Source organism: Stegastes partitus, unplaced genomic scaffold (assembly GCF_000690725.1).
Source record: "Stegastes partitus isolate 25-593 unplaced genomic scaffold, Stegastes_partitus-1.0.2 Scaffold1604, whole genome shotgun sequence".
NCBI lineage: Eukaryota > Metazoa > Chordata > Actinopteri > Pomacentridae > Stegastes > Stegastes partitus.
In genome coordinates this window covers 112,319-133,059 of record NW_007579335.1, presented here as the reverse complement: position 1 = coordinate 133,059, position 20,741 = coordinate 112,319, and the positions used below count along the sequence as shown (strand labels likewise).

General features: G+C 39.7%; 1 protein-coding gene across 2 annotated transcripts; it reads left to right on the top strand.

Moving 5' to 3' along the window:
- The first annotated feature begins 761 nt into the window (after nucleotides 1-761).
- alms1 (ALMS1 centrosome and basal body associated protein) lies at nucleotides 762-20,711 on the top strand. Of its 2 annotated transcripts, none has more exons than XM_008300889.1 (18): nucleotides 762-841; nucleotides 2,694-2,874; nucleotides 3,299-3,413; nucleotides 3,530-5,306; nucleotides 5,537-5,696; nucleotides 6,272-7,453; nucleotides 8,384-8,499; nucleotides 9,883-10,927; nucleotides 12,082-12,201; nucleotides 13,590-13,745; nucleotides 15,273-16,219; nucleotides 17,138-17,255; nucleotides 18,227-18,448; nucleotides 18,585-18,835; nucleotides 19,051-19,216; nucleotides 19,392-19,449; nucleotides 20,210-20,309; nucleotides 20,485-20,711. In XM_008300889.1, exons 1-18 carry the CDS (start codon nucleotides 827-829, stop codon nucleotides 20,527-20,529), a joined length of 6,774 nt encoding a protein of 2,257 aa, XP_008299111.1. In that variant the 5' UTR covers nucleotides 762-826; the 3' UTR covers nucleotides 20,530-20,711. The 2 variants fall into 2 exon arrangements, with proteins under 2 accessions (XP_008299111.1, XP_008299110.1); XM_008300888.1 differs by having other exon boundaries at nucleotides 12,040-12,201.
- Nucleotides 20,712-20,741: the final 30 nt, after the last annotated feature.

Below are 20,741 nucleotides of genomic sequence, written 5' to 3'. Positions count from 1 at the left end.
TCTCTTCTTGAGTTGTCTCGGAAAATATCTATATTTTCCGAAACAACTTTGATCTTTCTTATTTTGTGAAACATTTTGTTTTCTTTCTGCCTCATATCCCTCACAGTGTACTCTCTTAGAATTAGGAGAGTCTCAAGGAAGTTGTCCAGTCAGGGTATTTCACTGTGGCATGCCATTATATTCAATATTACATAGAAAAATACCTAAATAAATACATACATACACTGATACATGCATACATACAGAAATATATTAATTTCATATCAATATTTATTTATTTTATTGGAACGCCATTATTTAGGTTTTTTCATATTTAATACAAATATTTAAAATCATTTCATTAGCTTAAAAAAAGACAAAAGACATTATAGCATGTAGAGATCACTCAGAAAAAATATAAACATACAAAAAATACAGGGATTTGTTAAACATGGCAAAGTCCAAGCTGCAGACAGGAATAAAAGACAAGAGCTGTTTTATTTTTGAGACATGTGGCGATGTAATTCTGCACTTTAGAAGCCAAATCTGAGGAAATAAGGACTTGAAGCTTTCTCGAAGGATTCACAAAATAGAGAAACATACATGTATGAAGTTATATATATTCGATATGTATTTAACTTCGTTCTGTGAGTACTGAACTTGAAGGTTGGACAGGATGGACTTCAGTTTTTAAGCGAGGGAACGACTCTCCCCTCTTCAGTTCAAACCTCTTCTCGCGAGATTTCCACGGGTTTTCGAACATTTCCTAGCAACGGCCCATGGATACGAGGAGGAGGAAGCGCGCTCACAGTGGCGGACTGTCATCAACAACAACAATACCAGCAACATGGACCCTCCAGAGGTAATTTACGTAGTTTTAACTTAATTCCCGACGTTAAATTTGTCTATGGTGTCGTCCTTCGGTACGCTTTAACACAGTTCTCACCGCGGGAAATCTGGGTAAAGTTTGGGCGATGTCAGTAGCTAATTAGCTAACTGCTAACCATTTTTGCTAGATTGTTAGCCGATTCACGTTACTGTCTTTAAACTAAATGTGTCTCTAGAACAAAATATTGATTGTCTATTGTCGATAATGGTGGTAGCACGGATTACTGCAGCAACTTAACTTTAAGTTAGCGTTAGCAATACTCAATGTAGCCATGTGTCTTTCACCAAGCTAACAGTAACCTGTTGCTCATGGTTAGGCTTTGTGCTAAACCTGTCAACGGTTGAGTCTGTGAGTTGTTAATCACTTTGATGACAAAACTAAACAGCTTTGAAGGAATTTGAAGAAACCAAGGAAAGAGGAACAGTGGAAGAGATGATTCCTTCTCCCCAGACAGACAAATACAACAGATTTTGTGTGTAAACATTAGACCAGTATATTAGGACTAAACATTTGATCAAATTCTATGAAAGTCACACTGTTGGTGGTATCCCTTGTGGTAATAACTGTCACGCTTTCCATCTATAACACTATGAATATTGAACCAAAGCTTGGCTTAAAAAATATTTTGCAAGTCCAAATCACAATTGCAATATCTGTCTGGAAAAAAAATGCAAATACAAAATTCAGACCTGCATTACAGGAAATTACAATATGGACAATCTGAATGACAAAAATATATGTATAAATTTCTGTGGCTATAGATAGGCAGATAGATAGATTATGTTGTTAATCCCAAAGACGAATTGCAGTTGTAGTTGCAGTGAGGTCACAATAAACCAGTAGCTAGAAGCAAAACAAAGCTAAATAATAATAAGTAACTAAAACAGAAAAAAAATGAAAGGTGAACATAAAAAGTAGGAACATAGTCTTCAATTCTAGTATATGTTGAATGTATTCTGTACAACAATAACACAGTAAAATTAGAAGTGCAAGTCAAGCAGGTGATGCCAAATGCTAGGGTGCTTCAGCATTAAAATAGGATTAACTGTCAACTGAATATGTCAGCAATTATGTATTAATCTAGAGTTTTAGAAACATGGACATTGATAATATTGTGATTGAATGTAATTAAAACATTTGCAAATCCAGATGAGCACCATGTGTTGTAGTAAACCTGAATCTTCAGTATGATTTTTATGCACTTAAGTACTATGGTTGTGATTTCATGTTTAGAATATCTTGACTAAAAGTTGCAAAAACGTACATTATATCCTGGCTGTAGACAAGACGTCTACAGGCACCACCTTGGATTGGGAAATCAAAACTGGCTAATTGAGACGATATCAGCAGATTATTTTACATTTGAATTAGCTGCAACCCTAAATATTAATAACCAGATTTCTCATGTTAACACCATATCCTAAATATAATCAATACCATTTAAAACTTAAATCCAGGATGCTTATGTTATAATTGGACTTGTTTGTGGAGCAGCTCCCTGTCTCAGCACAGAGGAGGCTCATTATACTAAGTGATGGCAGCTGGCAGGAATCACCTCCTGCAGTGTTCCTTGTCACCACAGCACTGAAGGTGTTTTGCTGTTTGACCGGCAGCTTGCGGAGTGATGTTAGGTATTTTTCAGGATGACAAAGAGTTTATATAGCATGTTCCTCTCCTCTATCAATTCCAGAGGCTGCAGAGATGTCCCCAGCAGTTGCTTTAGGCATCCAGAGAAACTAAATTTCTAATGTTTAAGGCTACACAGCAGAGTTAAATGGCGATGGTAGATAATAACAGTGAGTTGCTTTGGTGACTCTGTCCTCAGAGGGCCGTTGCATCTCCTCAGTTGCCAGCAGATGACGGTGTGAGTCACTCTGTTGGACAAACATCCATAAGCCACCTGGGAGACCAAAGTCAGAGCAGTGAAAACCAGGACCAGAGGCAGCCCAGGATGGAAACGGATGGTCTGGAGCTTCCACAGCCAGGGGGACAGTCTTTGCAGCTAGGTAGGCACATTAGATAAAATAATCAATTTTACTCTGTAATATGCTTTTTTTTTTTTTTGTCATAATGTTGAATAACATAGATGCTGCTGAAAAAAATATACACGTATTTTTTCATCTGGTGCAGGTATGACAAATTTCAAGTTAAAAAATTGTCTTACTTAATCTATGAAAGATGCATTGGAATATTGCACTCCCATTATATTATTATGATAGTGCAAATGACTCATTTAAGGTCTGTAATTTCACATTTTCTGTGCAGCATTTGTCATACTAATTAGGTATGCCGAAATTGGATCGAAGAATAATTGTTCTGTGTCATGATAATGGGAAACTGCAGGCAGCGATAGTTTGCATACATTAGGTTTGGCTGTACTTCCTGCCTTTATTTCATGCGCATAACAGTCAATGTGTTGTGTATCATCAGACTTTCAGGACAGTAACCTGTCTCCAGCCCTTCACCTGCTGCCTGTAAACTCTGGAGTGGAAAACACTGAATATTCTTTATTCCAGCAAAGTGATACAGAATTTGCCCCTTTACGGTAAGAAAAAATCTGTTAATCCTTATTGTTTGTTCTGTGGACTTTAACAGCATGTTGTTTGAAAGGTATAAAATGTATAATTAAATGACTGATGATTATTTATTTGATTTTTCAAGGGCATACCCTGACGTTTCCATGGCATCAGAGAGGTTTCACTTTCCACTTCTGGATCGCACAACTCAGGCCTCTGAGTGTGGCTCGTTGTCCCAGCACCCTCTCTCCCAGGCAACCATCCTTTCTGAAGAAGGAGCAAGCAACAGCTGCTCTCTTTTTCAGCACAGTTTATCACCCAGGGACCAAGACAAACAAGAGGACACCAGTAGCAGAAAGAAGGACCCAGAGGCCCGAACTGACCTTCCAGAAGAACTAGTAGGAGAGGTGGCTGAAGATGAAACTTTCTTTTTGAGTAAGGATGTTCGGGCCCAGCATCTTTTGGACCTCCTGCAGAAAGACGTCGACATGCCAAGCAGCAGTAGCAGCGCTGTTTCCTCTGCGTCTCAGACTTTTATGAAGGAGGAGATGACTGACCAGAGGATGGTTACAAGAGAAGGTCCTCCAGGTGAAGCAGCTTTTCCTCAACAGCAGCCACAACAACCTGACACAGTTTCAAACCCTGATCAATCCCAAGCACCGTTATCTGAGCTCTCTAACATCACTATGGGTTCTCGCAGCACTCAGCCTGATGACAGCAGTGAGGCGTTGCACAGAGAGCTGCTTTCTGAAGTAGAGAGACGCAGCAGCCATGAAGCTGAATCCAAAAACAAACAGCAAAAAACTCCTACACCACCCGCTCAGTTTCATCTCACACCATATCCCAAAGAGATGTCTGAAGGTCAGCCAAGTGCAATTGGAACCAATCACGGGGGTGCACTGTGGACCGTACCATTTTCTGCTGGTGTTGAAAGAGTTTACAGAGAGCAAGATCTCTGGTCCTCAGGAAACCAAACAGGGATTGATGGTTCCTACCTGGGTTTTCTTCCACAGTCTCAATCCACTCCAGGGGTTTTTAAGTCCCCGACCAAATCCAGTGCCAAGCCTAGATTAGGGCAACTTTCAGCCATACAATCTAATACTGAGAACTCTTGCCAGTCAAGCACCGGGATCTCTCCACAGTCAGCTGACGCCCATCAAACAAACACAGCAAATCAAAGCCAAGACGACGCTACTTCTGCCAAAGTCCACTCTCTTCCAAGTCTCAACTACATCGAGAAAGTAGATGCCTGGAGGGCAAACCAGAGCTCAGGCAAGACTTCATTGTTTGATAGTTTGGCACTACAAGGATTTTCTGGCATCTCTCCTAAAAAGAAAGCTTATGATGCAGTATCTGACACGTTGAATCGCATTCTTAGTCAGCAGGTTAGGGGTTTACAACAGCCTCTTGTTTCAGGTGCTGCCAGTCATAATGTCTTTCAGGGCTCCTCTGCAGTTCCCTCCGGCTCTTCTTCTCCAAGAAGAGGGGAGGCAGTGGGCAGCGCTCCCAATGAGAAGGATAACACTGGACCTGCAGCACCGCCTTCTCCCTCACCGTTTGCCCGATCACAGTCCCACTCCTCCCTCAGCACAGTTGTCATGTCTGTTCTCAAAGACCAGCAGACCGACGGGCCTCCAGAGAAAGACAAGAGTCAGAGTCAAGACGATGCTCATCACCATCCAACCACCGCAGTTGAAGCTTCGGCTCTTATGAGCCTCGGTCGCTTCAGTGATGTGTCGCTGGATCGAGATTTGACACTGTCGAGTTCCCAGGATAGTTACAGTGAAGTTAAAGTAGGAACTTCCATTGGAGCGTCCTCGATTGTCAGCCTGGATATTGATAACTACGCCCCCTACTGGACTTCAAAACTGTCGACACCACCACCGAGGCATCGGGAGCTCAACATCGATGAACGAATTCCGGTACGTGAAACACTGAAAACTTTATACAAACAGCATAGGGTCTCTGTCAGATATTATATAAATCTATATATCGTGAACCGTTGTGTAATTGTTACTAGAGATCAAGTTTTAACAAAAAAATACATATAATTTTATTCAGCATGCACCATTTAGTTGGAGAAAAATATCATATATTTTGCAAACTTGATTATCTGATATGCTCTGTGTTTGTTTTGGGTTTTTTTTTGCAGCTTTATCTGCATAATCTGGGTATAGATCAGTCCCCCTCAACAATCTTAACTCCATTTGCACCCAGAGGACCAATCAGAGAGCCTGAATTCTCTCCCACTGATCTCTGTACAACTAAAGGATCTATTGGAACCCCAACCAAGAGCGCTCAACCCTCTGAGGGTAAGTATCCGTGAAACCGACCTCCAAAACGGAAAGTAAAACTTCTTTAAAAGAACAATTTTCAGAAAAGTTTTTAAATTTGCTGTTTTTTTAAAACAAAAAAACAATACAAAGCAAAACTAAATCAACGAAATATCTTGCTTGCAAGGTTTACATGTTCCATATGAGTTTACTGTTCTCCACTTAAACGTTTAATGTGTTATTTTTAGCAGTTTTTGCTAATTGTTGAATACATGTTTATTACCCAGAAATAATGAATGCTGTTTATTTATGCAAATAAGTTTATTTATTTCATATCACAGAGGTTATTCAAAGTCCTCTACGCGCAGAAATAAAATAAAACAGCAAAATTTAGTTAATAAATTAATCGATAATAGTACTGACAAGTTGGATTAAGTGCACACAGATTTATAAAATAATTAAAACTTAAATAGCTAAAAAAGACAAGAGATGAAAAAATAGTAGCATGTCAGCAATAGTGTTAGTAATACAATACAAAAGAAATATATTAAAGTTAAGTGTGTAAAAGCGCAAACAATAAAATAATATTTAAAAATATTGTATTATGTTTTCAGGCAGCAGTCCCCATAAAGGAGAGTATTCCAGGTCCAGCATTCTGTCGGTGGACTCAAGTATCTCCATACCATTCAGCCTGGACAGTCTTGGTCCGACTGTATCTCTCCCAGAGAGGGTCAGACGGACTTCATCAGAAACAGAAGCTAACCAGAGTGAACGCAGACTTGCAGTTTCCTCTGAGCCTGAGGAAGACTCCCATTCCTCCGTACTGCAGCACAGCCAGCAGCAACAGGGCAGTAATTTAACCAGCAGCCAGAAGATCGACCAGCCAGGAGACGTGTTAGACTCTGACGTCTCTTTTGCTGTCAAGTCGAGAAGCGGGGAAAGAAATGTGGAGTTGAAAACAAGTCGTAGTGTTGAACAAAATACGGAAGAATCTTTTGTCAGCTCAAAGGCCTTGTCTGAAATCCGTAAACTGCTCTCTCATGCAGAGAACATGTTTTCTACTGGGTCTTCTGCAGCTTCCTCAGCCTCCCCTACAGCGCCACGTCTTCTCTCAGATCAGGACATATTCCTCTCACTGAGGAAGAAAACCAGCAGACTCCACGACTCCTCAGTCTCCTCCTCCTCTTCAGCTGGAGACCCCAAAACTCATTCCTCAACGCTCTGGGCCAGATCTTCGTCCGACTCCATGCTGATGTCAGAAAAACTGAGGCAAAGCTCTGTCGGTCGAGAGAGTTTGACTTCATCCTGGCAGCCTGATTATCCGTCCACACAAGCTCCTGTTACTGCCGTGGTTGCATACGAAACAACACAAGATAGCACCATTAGTAGTAGTGCAGAGACGTCCCTTGTCCTCTCCAAATCAGCCCGGAGGACAGAACCTGAGGGTTGCAGTGCTGCACCTCCTGACAAAGTCCCACCTCAGCCGGCAGTCAACAAGCCACCACCAGCTTTAGGTGCACAACAGCTCACCTCTACTCCTGCAGATACAGCGGAGGAGGAGGAGGAGGAGGAGGAGGAAGAGGAGGAAGAGGAAAACACAACACCTAGACGTCCTGTACAAAGCAGCTCATCCTCGCCCATCCTTGAGGACGCTGATCAGGAAGTGATGAGTGATGGGAGCAGCGGGAGCTCGCTGGCAGTCAGAGTGGCCAAGTTACTGCAGACTGAATCTCCGGCCACCATGATGTCCAGTACTCCACTCAGTGTCACAGACCAAGAGGAGAGCAAAGCCAGAGGTAAAAGGATTCACATGCTGTCATGTTTTGATCTTTGCAGTCACCACTCATTGAGTGTATAATATGTTGAGACACAACCAAATGTCTAAATAGTGATAATCTGTAGGGTTTAACTGGCTCAGATTGTTATCTCTGCTCTACTGTCTAACCCTCCGAACCCCAAGCAGTTTCATTTCTGTGTAAACACAGCCTGCAGTTCAGCTAAATAGGCTCTGATGTTTTGTCACATGACTGTTGGTCACAGTCAAGTTACAAATGGTTTTTCAGTTGTGCAGAATTATTGGGGTTTTTTTTTTTTGGTATGAATAGATTTTTGGGGGGCTAATTTTGAAATGAGACATGTCAAACAAAGTGATTGTGATGAAATATTCTCACTGTAAGCTCTGATTTTTTTCCTAATGTATCCACAAACATTATTTCAAGGCCTGTCTGAAAATTGAAAATCTGATGATTCTTTTAGTTTTTGCGGTTTCTGACTTGGATAAAAAAAAAAGGTTTTTTCTCGTGTAACATGCCTTTCAAACCTGTTGGCAGATTGTGGGGTTCAGAGGGTTAAAGCAAAATCACGATGGTTCTGTATCTGCCTCTTAAATTTGTATCTACACAAAGTGAGTGTTTTAAAACAAAAGTAATCCTTTACCATAAATATAGCTCTGTGTGCAGCACTCATCCAATAATTGCATGAAAAATGACTGCAGTTATGTTAAGAGAACAGTCAGTTTGTGGTCACAGTGATGACAAACTGTTATACCAAAATGTATTTTCACCAAGATACACTGCTTCTGCCTCTGACCTCATACACAACAGTCCAGATCAGAGCTAACATTTTTGGTTTGCTCACTCATTGTCTCTGTAAGATTTATCAGTACATATTGGTCTCAGGCATTGCTCATCTCTGCATCACATTAAAAATATGTTTTGATGTTGCAGAGTGGATAAAGTTGAAGATATCAGGACAGCAGTGTGAGCCTCTGGAGTTGCACAAAGAAGACAGAATGCGGATTGAAGAGATCAAGAGAGAGCTGCTGTTAAAAAACCCTATAAAGGTAATCCTCTCACGAATACCTCCTTATCGTTACACTTTACATGGCACACAGCTGTGATTATACAAGCTTTTTGTGTAGCAGTTTACTTAAGTTTACTACATTCTAAATTACTGCAAATGAAAGTTCCTCTCGTCATTGATTCGTCCTTTTAAAAACTCATCCCTGTGTATCACATTTTGAAGTTTTTACTAAAATATATATTAACTAGCTTTCTGCCTTAAAGTGCCTCAGATGTAACTGAGATGTTCAAAGCAGAAATCTATTCTGAAGAACAATAATGATGCAGAAAGTCTCAGCCTTGACTGGATGGGTTTTTTAGGTTTGTTATTTATGAAACCATGGTAGTCTCAATCTGTTTTTGAGACTTGTCAACCCACTACAGTTTTAAGTCACAGTGTTTGGTGCTTATTTTGTTCATGACATGTCTTCTAGAATCAAGCACTATATGAGTACGTCAACAAATTAAAAGAACGATTTTCACTGAAATGGGTCTATATGCGAATATTTATTTTGTCACTTATGTCCTTTTTAATATAGTGCCAACCTTTTACAAATGTATATATTTTTCATTTTGACATCTGCTTCCTATCCCTGGACAGCACAGATATCGTGCTCAAGGTAACTGGTGTGTTGCAGGCATGGTGTGTCAAAAGTTAGGTCTTTTGTACAAAACAACTGCTCCCAGTTAGAATTCCAAGTGCAGTTTTGCTGTGCAAAAAAACTCTTCTTTGGATCTTCCTAAATGAACACACGGGTTGTTTCATCTCAAATAATCAGAGACCTTCTACTTTCTGTTTTCCTTGTAACTTTATCATGAATACCTGACATTTTTATATATCAAATACTTTCTGAGATAATTTTTTTTTAACAAAATTGCCCTTTAACCAACCTTCAGCACTTTTTTTGTTAAACACACATTAAAATTTCAGGCTGTGTTTGAAGGACAACGTTTTTAGAAATTGCTAAGGATAAAAGCCTAAAATTTTCACTCCTGTTTCTCATCAGAACTCTGTTCTATTTGAATTAGGGTATCTAGAAATAGTTTTTTTTTCTTTGTTGTACTTGTCATACCTGCTCAATCAGTTGAAAGTTCAACAAAAATAATTTTTAATTTTTGCAGCAATATTTTATATTAAAAAACAAACAAACTTTGTTTTGTATCTCCGAAAGTATTTGATATTTCAAGCTAAAATTTCACAAAAATCTTAAATTTTTGTGAAATTTCTTATTTTTTGTGAATTCTTAAATCTTAAATATCTATATTTTATGCTCTAAAGATTTCAGACAAATTAGACAAGCAGAAATTGTTGTAAAAATGTTATGATTTGAGATGGAATGATCCACAGAATAACAATTTTGACACAGACTTGTTTCTTTTTCCAGAGCCAGACAAGCACTGATACAGAGAGCAGTGCAGCGTCCAGTTTTAAAGTTCCAGATGTGCACGATTCACCTCCGTCTGCAGAGACATTCACTGCCCTCAGTGAAGCCAACAAGCAGCCAAACCAGCCACCGCAAAGCCTCAATATGAATCTTCCTGACTCCAGCATGCAGCTACAAAACTCTCATCGCCCGGATCTGGAGGCTAAAGTCTGTGAGATTGCTGCCAGAGAAGGAGTGACCCTCCCTAATAAAAACCGTCGGGCCCTCACATCCATCACCATCGCCACCTGCAGGCGCTCTACCTCCCCGTCGCCTTCCACTTCCCCTGCACCTCCCCTCAGCCCAACCCCAGAGCCGCTCCACCTGACGGAGCTTCACACATCAGCAACCAACATCCAGCTTCTCCCAAATCTGGCTGCAGAGCTGCAACCTGAGTATGAAGCAAATATGAGTTTGCACATCAGAAACCAAAATGTGACTCCTCAGTCTGCACCAGGGAGCCAGAAGAGGCAGGACACTGTGGGGGGGCAATTTGAAGAATCTCCTTCACCTTCAGAGAGTTTAGATAAAGAGGATTTGACCATCAAACACGACAACACACAGTCGCTCAGGCGAGATCTCAAGTTATCTGTAGTTGGTCATGAAGCAAATCAGGCCACAGCCTCATCTGATGTTAAATCTCCTACCAGGACAAGTCACATCTCACATGTCCATCTCACTTTATCCCCCAAAACTACCCGTCACACTTCTACCCCTGCTGTCCAACCCAGTGCTGCTCCAGGGCTGCCACGTCCAGAATTTGTCCCCCTCAGACACTCCCCGTCTGCTGCCATCAGTCCAGACGAAGGTGTTGGTTTGTCCAGTCCACCTGAGTGGTACGACACCAGAGAGCCAGTGAGACAACGAGTGCCTGAAAGATCCGACACCTCCACCGTGTTTAAATCTGTTGGGCCTCAAGACCGAACGACCTCCACATCCACACAGTCCTTGACAACGCTTGTGAGATCTGACATGTCATCAAGGCCCTTTACCACTAAAGCACCAGGTAGGATTTTTATGAGTGATATTTTAATTCTAACACCATGATTAAAGACTTTTCACATTTGTTTTATAGTTTAGTTTAAGCCGTTTTTCTGCTCTTGTCACATTTACTAACTATACTCTATTTTTTTTCTTCTTTTTTTTTTTTTACTACAATATAAACTGCAGCACCTCTATGGAAACAGCACAACTCTGGCTCAAAAACACGACAACTCAAAATGTTTTCTGTGCAGTAGAACAGTTACAAATGTCTTAGATCTTGCAAAAAGAAAAAAAATGAAAGTTGATTTTTTTTTCTCTCATTATTTGTTTTTATAAAAAGTGAAAAAAAAACTTTTTAGCAAACCTCAGTGTTTTCCTCGGAGTTCCCAAAGGTCTGACCCATACCTGGGGAAAAATTGTGGATCTACATATTACAGATACTTTACGGTTACATTTTAAAGTTTTTTCCATACCCGTCTCCTTTCAGCTCTTTGTAAACACAGCCTGCAGTTCAGCCAAATAGCCCTTGATTTTTTTTCACTGATTGCAGATGGCTCAGTAATGACTTCTTAGCTGCGCCTAGGAGAGTAGAATTTTTTTCTTTTTTTTCTACAGGTTTATTTTTGATGATTTTTTAAAGGAGTTATGTAGAAAAAAAGTGAAATACCACAATTTTAAGCTTGTATTTGGTTAATTTTTGAGATGGAATCGCACTTCACCCATGCTTACTTCAGTGACAGCCAGCAAAGTAATATTCTGATGTTTATTTCTATTTTGTATGTATTTTTAAAAATCTTTTTAAAGATAACATACCCTTTAAACCCGCAGACAAGTTTAGGGGTTCAAACGGTTAAACTAAAAATGAAGCAAAGCCTTCACTTGACTGTTTCTCGCATGACAAACGAGGGCAGAGGTCTAAACTGGCGGAGGGTTGCAATTTTAATGGGCAGGTTCATTTGTGCATTTTTGTTATTTATTTAATGATACTATTAGACAATTACAGCACAGTGATGAAAGTTGTAGCAGTGCGGACACAATTAAAACTTAGAAATTGTTCTCCTCCCAATCATCTTTTTCTAATGATGTGTTCTCAGCAAAATGATAACATCGTTTAATTCTAAATGTATTTGTCAGTGAAAGAGGACTTCATGCGCCTTGCTCTCCCTCCTACTTCAGTGCCGGTCCTGCTGCCTTATAAACCTCGTGGCAGTGAGGAGCTCTTCTATGTCCCTCAGACAGAAGCTGATGTCTCATCTACAGAAACCTCTGACACCACCATGGAGAGCTCCCACACAGGTACATCTGTCTTTTTATTTTGAAGCATTATTAACTGGTGAGCTGGAGAGTCATGGAAGAAGTTAAAATCCCAGATTTGATTCCAGCGGTGGACGCTTGTTGCATTTTTCTCACCTTCCTTTGCACAAACATGGTGTTAAATCTTGATGTTGAATGATGGTTGAACGTCTCAAAAGTCTTGCATCTTATTTTGGTCATTTTTTTTATTTTTCTTTTTAAAACAACATTTTCATGTAAAACAACAGCACATCACATAGAACATCATATGTAACTGAGAAATTTAGGGGAAAAAAAGAAAAAGCTGAAACAAGACTAACGTTTAAATAAGCGTTTAGGTCTTATATTATATTAGATTTCTCTCTCTCTCTCTCTCTCTCTATATATATATATATATATAGATAGATATAGATATATATATTGTAGCATAGTAAAACATTAGAGATTTACACAGAGGCAGATTCATTCTGGTTCAGAGGAATCTTTTTCATATAAACAATAAAAGCCTGCTGTATTTTGTAAGTTGTTACTCTTATTTCTCAAAAATTATGTAGTTGTAAGGAATTCATTTCTATGCAAGATCTTCTCATTTCCATTTTAATGTTGCAATTTTTAGGCAATAAGTATTAAAATTTACATAGCAGATCTTGCATGTTAATATTTTTTTTAGATTTTAGAATTTTGTCTGGCATCTCCAGGTGACTACACATGACAGTAAACAGAAATCTATGCAGTTGGCAGGTATTTGTGACCATCTGATTAACAAAAATGTCTGTTATGCTCAACGAAATGAAACTTTAGGGTTGTTTTTTTTTGTTTGTTTGTTTGTTTTCTTTTTTCAAAAAACCTCCCTGGATGGAAACCAAAACCCTGATCACTGACAAGTATTGAAAATGCTCGAATGTCCGTGAAAGAATTCTGTTAAAATTCTCTGTGAGAATAACTGTGGACATCTTTGGCATTTTTAAGACTGCCAGGCTCACATTATAATTTTTATTTTTATTTTTTTTTAAATCCGCTAAATTATAATTAAGGAAGTCAGAGAGTCCAGAGAATGAAATTGTCAGTTGAGTCTGTAATGAATGTCGAGGCTCTGCTCTCATGTCGCCTGCTTCTGTTTGGGTAGCAGCTGGTCCTTTGTAACATACACCAGGCAGCGCATTAATTATTCATGTTCAGGGGCTGAGTGAGACAAAGGCAGAGGGGGGCCAACAGAGAGACGGAGGGAGGAGGGACTCGATGAACATCTTCTGTTCATTGCTGACCAGAAATATTTTGGCCACTGTTCCGGCAGCGCTATTTTTCTGCTATTCCAGACATGTGGAAAGTCTTGTTTTGAATCTGAATGCCATCCCTCATGAGGTAACAAAACACTGTTCAATCCCCACCAGGCTCAGACGACGCCGTGCCTCCTCGCTTCAGCAGCGAGGTCCTCGGACACCAGGACCCGGGTTTGGATCGCGGAGTCACCATCAGACACTCGGAGGGAATCTACAGCAAGAGGCTGAAAACTACTGCCGTTAAAATGCAAGAACCTGCACACACAGGTGAGAGGAGCAAACACACCACCTCCCTCAGCTCTGACTTGAAATGTGAGACATTTAGGTCTATTCTGTTAAATGCTTTCATGAAACAAGCATCACCTGTCTAAAATCATAGAAGTCTAATTGATTAATGTGAATATACAGCAAGAGGAAAAAACAGAGTTGAGAAGACTGTTTCTAAAAGTGTTCAAATAAAATGTTTTGTATTAGTTGTATCCAGAAAAACACAATTTTGTAAAAAGGTAACAACAATAATGATAAATATGTTTTCTGTATGTCAAAAGATAAAATTCTTAAGGATTAAACAATGTTGTTGGCAGATGCTTGTAAGTCTTTCATTAGAAAAGTCTGCATGTAGATTAAAAGAAAACTGGATATAAAAGTGCATCAATGAGGAGAAATAAATAGTTGTTGTATTAAGTAGATTTTTCAAATATATTTTGATTAACTATTGTGGATTTTTTTAAAACAACATTTTAACAAGATTTGCATTTCTCAGTACACAGTAGCTACATTTCTCACATCAACAAAATAAAAGACCGACAATCTTTTACTAAAACAGAAAACAACACAAGTGGACTAAACTAATCAAAACAATGACTCAGTTTCCATGTCTTCTGTGGTTTAATTACCACCCCTGTACATATCTTGTCGTATACCAAATAAAGCATGAAAATTAAATCCCTAATACCTCTGATAACCGGTGTTCTTTTTTTAAAACCAGCTCTTTTAAATTTCGCTACAGTCCCGCATGTGTTCCTTTGGCTTGTATTCCTTTTGTAAGGAACATTATACATCAACCATCCCTAAAAAATAATCTGTAATATTTACAGCAAATAACAAAACTACTAAATAACTAAGCAAACTAAGTGTTTACCCACTTTAACTTATTTAAATCAATAGTTATTTGCCTGTAATTATTATGGAATTTTAAATGTTTAATTCTGGATTGTTGATATATGAAAAGACTGTTTTGTGTCTGATAAGCAACTCCCTTTTGTATCATTGTTTTAGCTCGTTGTTAAACTCCTACACTGTGCATTTGTTGAGTCTTTTTTGTTTCTCAGAATCGCCTTTAATAACAAAGTATATACAAGGAATTGGACTCTTTCTTTGCTCTCAAAGTAGTTTAAAAAAAGATTAAACATACATGCATTTTAACAAGGGAAGCAAGTTACAGAAGGAAAATGAACATTAAACTACAATGTACGACTACAGATATGTGTGACAGAGTGTGTTTAAAGTGAACCAGAGTGCAAAAATACGGTTACTAATAATAAACACAGAGTTATTGATACCTAATATACATGACGTAGGTGGATGATCAGGAACAGAGCAGTGTTGTTGGGATTAGAAATAACCGTGTATGTTTTATGATACAGTACGTACAGTGGTTCAGAGTTGGGATGTAACTGTTTCTGTGTCTGATTTTCTGAGTGTTTCCACTGTACAGCAACAGACAATAAATACACACACAGTTTCTATGATCCATGTTCGTTATTAAATCCTGTCATGTCTCTCTCCTAACAGATCCCTCTGTCGCTACAGATAGAAGTTCATCACCAAGCGTGAACCAAACTCCAAATGCCTCCTCTCAGGTGTCAGCTGCCTTTAACCGAGTGCCTTCATCGAGCAGCCAAGAAGCCTTCAGGAGAGACCAGGGGACGAGTCCGATCCAGTTCCTCCACTATGATCAACCACAGCCCGGCTGGGACAGACTTCAGCCAGTTCATGTGGAAAGAAACTACGACAAGGTTAGCAGTCAGGTGGTCCAGACTTCTATATCTCAGACCAGAGGGGAGCGAGACCACCAGAGGAGGAACTCCGACCTCCATCGATCCACCTCCCAGCAGACCAGCAGCTCTCTGGACCAGCTGTGGCAGAAGTTCTGTGAGCAGTGGACCACGGAGGAGTCACGTCCAACCAGAGAATCGGAGACTTCGCTGCTGGAGCGTCTGGAGCGTCTGTCTCGCCTTATTCATAGCACAAGAGCTGCTAATGTTTCTGCAGTACAGCAGGAGGAAGACCATGATTCAGAACAAAAGCTAGGAAGGAGGAGGGAGGAAGTGACATTGAAGCAGAAGGAAAGAAAGAAGGAGAGGAGTGGTGAGGTCAGAAGAGGTAGAAAAGCTGAACCTCACATCCAGCTGAGGCTTCAGAAAGAAGAAACCTCACATCCTGCAGAGGACAACAGCCGAGCCTCCTTCTCCTCCAGCTCCTGCCTCAGCCAGCACCTCTCCCCTGCAGAATCGGAGACCCCGTCCACAGCATCCGGCTCCATGTCCTCTGTGGACACAGCCCGGCTGATCCGAGTGTTCGGCGCCGACAGAGTCCAGCACCTGAAAAACAGCTCCAGCCTCAGCAAACTGTACAGGACGATCGACAAGCAGAGAGACGGGAGGGAACAGAGGAGAGGAAGGAATTCAGCCCATCATCACATCATCACACCATCAGAGACCACCGGCACCGATGAATCCGTATGTACATCTGCATGTTACTGTCTTGATCTGTGTACTGAAGTGGAGATTAATGGCATTTGGCTGAAAACAGTCATTTATCTACATGTAAGCTTCACGAGAGAAATGTTTTTTACATAATCGATAAAAAGCTGCTATACTTGGTAAAAGATTTTACTCTTGTTTCTCAACCAATGTGCAGTTGTGAGGAATTAATTAAAACACAAGACCTTCTAGCTTCCATTTTAATGTTTGTATAAAGTTTTTAGGCAATAAGTACAAACACTTCCATAACAAATCTTGCAAAATAATATAGATTTTTTTTTACATTTTAGGATATTATCTGACAACAGTAAGTACCAGAAAGTTGTACCAAACTTGGCTTTAGGGTTTAATATTATTTACACCTGAAATTTACCATAGTGCCAACGTTATTAACCCTTAGTGACCAAGAATAAACACATCCGAATGTAGGAAGAGCTTGTGAAGTTAGCGGTCTTTCTTGACTGACAAGATGGATGAAAGATATCTGAGTTTAAATTATACCAACTTTAAGCTGTTTAGTTTCACCAAAAAGAAACGTGACGCTCATAGAAAAGTCTTAGCATGTAATGAGTTCTGCCCAATGATTGGCTTTTACTTATTTACTGTATTTACCAACTTTATTTATTATCTAATATCTCTGGTTTTGTATGTTTTATGAAGTGGAGTTTTTAGTTCTGTGATTGTTTTTTGTGTTCTGGTCTCATCACAACGGGTGCAAATTAGCTGCTAGCTAAGTATGATGCCCTGTCTATGAAAAAACGAAACATTAAAATAAGTAAATAAAATTGTAGTAATATCAGCTGCTAATAAATCACAGTGTAAACTTTTGTTTTAACACCTAAACTGTTAATTAAACGTATTAAACTCTGGTTTCTCTGCTGACTTTATCTTCAGGTTGCTGCTGATTCTACGTCATCAACCAGCACTTACACCGTCCCGTCACACCGCGGCCCGTCCAGGACTCTGGCGGCTAAGAAGGCTGTTAAACTGGTCAACAAAGGCGTCCAGGCAGGTCAGTGGAGCAAAACCGCTCACTCACACTAATGAGCATTTGTTGAAGATGTGATGTGTGAGAATTTTCTGGTTTTAGGTTGTTTTTGGTAAAGTTTTATGGCACCAATCGCTTATACTGTAACATCTTTCCTACACTGTCTACAGTTTTGAAAACATTCACTTTATGTAAAAATGTCACCTTTCTTGGCCTTTTTTGGTTCATTTGTGGTCTACGTTTGGGTCATTTTGGAACAAGCATTGCTGAGGTTCATTTTGTTATGAGTGTTACTGTCAGCTTCACTCAGGTTTTGCTTGTAGAACAGACTCGACACCATAACGTTTTACTTGTAGTAATCAAAATTTACCACAGTTTCAGATTAGCTGTTCTGTTCTGGAATATTACAGAAAAAAAGGTAAATCATTTTATGTCTTTATAAGGAAGCAATATGCATGAATTTACCAACAGTGTTTCCCTAATAAACACATTCCTATACAACTAAGCTGCATTCTTAAATTATGGTTTGAAGGAAAGTTATTTCCGTTTTGAAACAAACTGATTTTCTTACCAGAAGGTACGACACTGACGTATTTAAACAGCTTCAGATAAAAAAGTTTTAAAGAGCCACAGAGTCCATGTAAGGAGGAAGGAGGGAAGGATGGAGGCAGAAGTCAGTATTGGAGCTTGTGTTCTATCTGGAACCATCATTCTTCAACTTAAATGAGTTTTTACTTGTTTACTGTTGGTTTTCACTCGCTGTCAGTATCAGTTTGGGTTACCAGGGTGACAAGTTAGTAAATAACAAAGCTGTGGTGACTAGAAATGCAGTTCTGACACGTTACTTTTAAGGAATGTAAATTTTGTGAGACAGGTCTGAAATCAGCAAAGAGATTTTAACACCATCAACGCCCCTGTGATGGACTTATAATAGAATATTATTCAGTGTGAAGTTGCAGTGAATATATGTTGAAAGATTGTTGTCTTTTCCTCAGGTGACCTGGAGATTGTTAGTAACGGGACTCGACGACACACCAGAGATGTTGGAACCACGTTCCCTTCACCAGGTGATACCAGAGCTTTCAGTCAGATCACATCTTCTTCATCCAGCGTAGGAAGAGGAGGACGAGGAGGAGGGCAGAGGAGCCCCTCTAAGACTCAAAGCACCCCAAAACAGAGAAAGACCAAGAGGAGTCCATCAAAGCCTTACCCTGCAGGTAGAACTAGTAAACTGAAATAGTATCTTTCATTGTTTAAAGCTTACAAAGTTATGCTAAGTTCCATTCACATTTTATTTACAGTCAAGGTAACCAAACCCTGTATTTATGTTGTTGGTGTGATTTTCTCCTGCAGCTGTTTCGTGGTTCATCTCTGCTGACAGCCTGAAGTCAGAGTCCAGGAAGGAGAACCAGCCGGCGGAGGAGCAGTCATGGAGGCCGAGCACCGCCTGGTTCGAACCGTACAGCAGAATCCATCCCTGGAGGGAGCCGCTCAGACAGAGACAAGTCCACGATGACAGAAGCAAACAACAAAGTTACGTTCATCATGCTGAACCCGAACCAGATCCTAGAACCAAATCTGGACTGGCACGTGTCTCTCTCCAGGTTTGGTCATATTTTTCTTTAAAACAAAACAAAAAAGCAAAAAAAGAAAGATTCTAGGCATCCCTTGGTCTTTTTTTAGACTTCTAAGGTGAACATTTTGGGTGTCAACGTGACTTAAATTAGTAATTTTTACCATCATGGGACCTGTCAACATTATACCAGTGAATGTTTCGTTTTTCATATTTGAACTTTAACATTCCACTCGTGTCCTGCAGGAGGCTCTGGAGATGCGTCGTCCAGAGTTCATCTCTCGGTCCAGGCAGCGGGTGAAGCGTTTGGCTCTGCAGGTGCAGGAGAGGAAGCTTCAGGACGTCTTCAGCAGAGAGAGAGACCAACTGTTGGACTATCCAGGAGGACCAGGGAGGCTGCCGAGGCCTGCAGGTACCGAACACAGCGTCTGCAGATTGAAGTCATGAACAGCTGGATGCTGCTCACAGAATCATCTGTTCTCTCAGTCATGTTTCCCTCATACAGCTGCTGATTGTAAAATCCTCTCCTTTGTCTTAGCTGGAGGTGAGTGATGTTATTTTTTTTTAATTTTCTGTTCTCTGTGAAGGAACTGCTCTGCTCAGGAGGGCCGTTCCCAGGAAGGAGATGATCCAGAGATCCAAACTGTGAGTTTTAATATCATTTTTTTGTTTTGCTCTTTAGATTTTTTTTCAAAGGATAAAGGGAGCTACTGATTATTTTAACATGACATCACATCAGAACACGTAACGGTTTATTGATAGAATAATTTAGTGCTTTATGAAGGCGTCATTTCATCTCAAGTCGTCACATTTTTACAACAATTTCTGCTCAACAATCTCTGATTTGCCAGATATAAATATGGATATTTATAAAGATACTGGTGAAATTTTAGCTTGATATATCAAATACTTTCCAACAAATTTTGATTACCCTTTGACCAGCTATTTGAGGCTATGTTTGATCAACAATATCTCAGCAACTTTTAAAGATAAAAGCCTGAAATAATCACTGTTGTCTCCTCTTCTCGGCAATATGAAAACAAATAGAAGCAGTCATGAAAAGCCCCACCTTTGAGCACAAATTAAAAAAAAATTGATAATGCAGACGTCAACCAGTGATATTTTCTGAACCACATGGAGCTGCATGTCACAAAAATACTAAACTAAGCTTATAGAGTACTTTCAATATGAAATACTTGGTTGAAAAAAAGTTTTTTTTCTTTAACCTCCTTAACTGACCTAGCAGGTTTGACAATTTGGTAGCACAAAAACAAAACTATTGCAGTAGTATTTGCATATCTGTGCCTCAGGAGTACTTGTTTTGTGTTACACTGCTGTCAGATTTGAGATTTGCTTCCTTTTTTGTGTTTTATGACAACAATAAGTTTCACTGCGTCTTCTTCAGGATATATGAGAATCTGCCAGAGGTCCAAATGAGGAGAGAGGAGGAAAGAAGGAGAGCAGAGTATCGATCTTATCGACTGAACGCGCAACTGTACAACAAGGTAGGACAAAAACAAAAGCTTCTCTCCTTCGCACGCGTCTGACAGACTGTAGATTGGGATAGCTTCATACCAAAGCTCGTAGACATTCTTATACAGCTACAGTAAAAACATTTTCTCTCTGTTGGTTGATCCAGCAGGTCAAAGACAAACTGACACATCGTTTTGTGTCTTTCAGAGAATCACAAACCGTGTCCTGGGCAGAAGACCAGCATGGCAGTGATCAAACAGAACGATGACCCGTTTTACTGTAGATAAAAATCTGTGAATCTTTTTTTACGATTTTAATACAAAACTACCTATTTTAAACATAATGCTGAGAAGTAGAATTCTACTGACATTTTTTACTTGTCTGGATGACTTGAAAATGTGTTTTAATGTCAAAATAAACAAAACTTCTGCAGATTTATGCGTTTGAAAGATATTTTGCTTAAA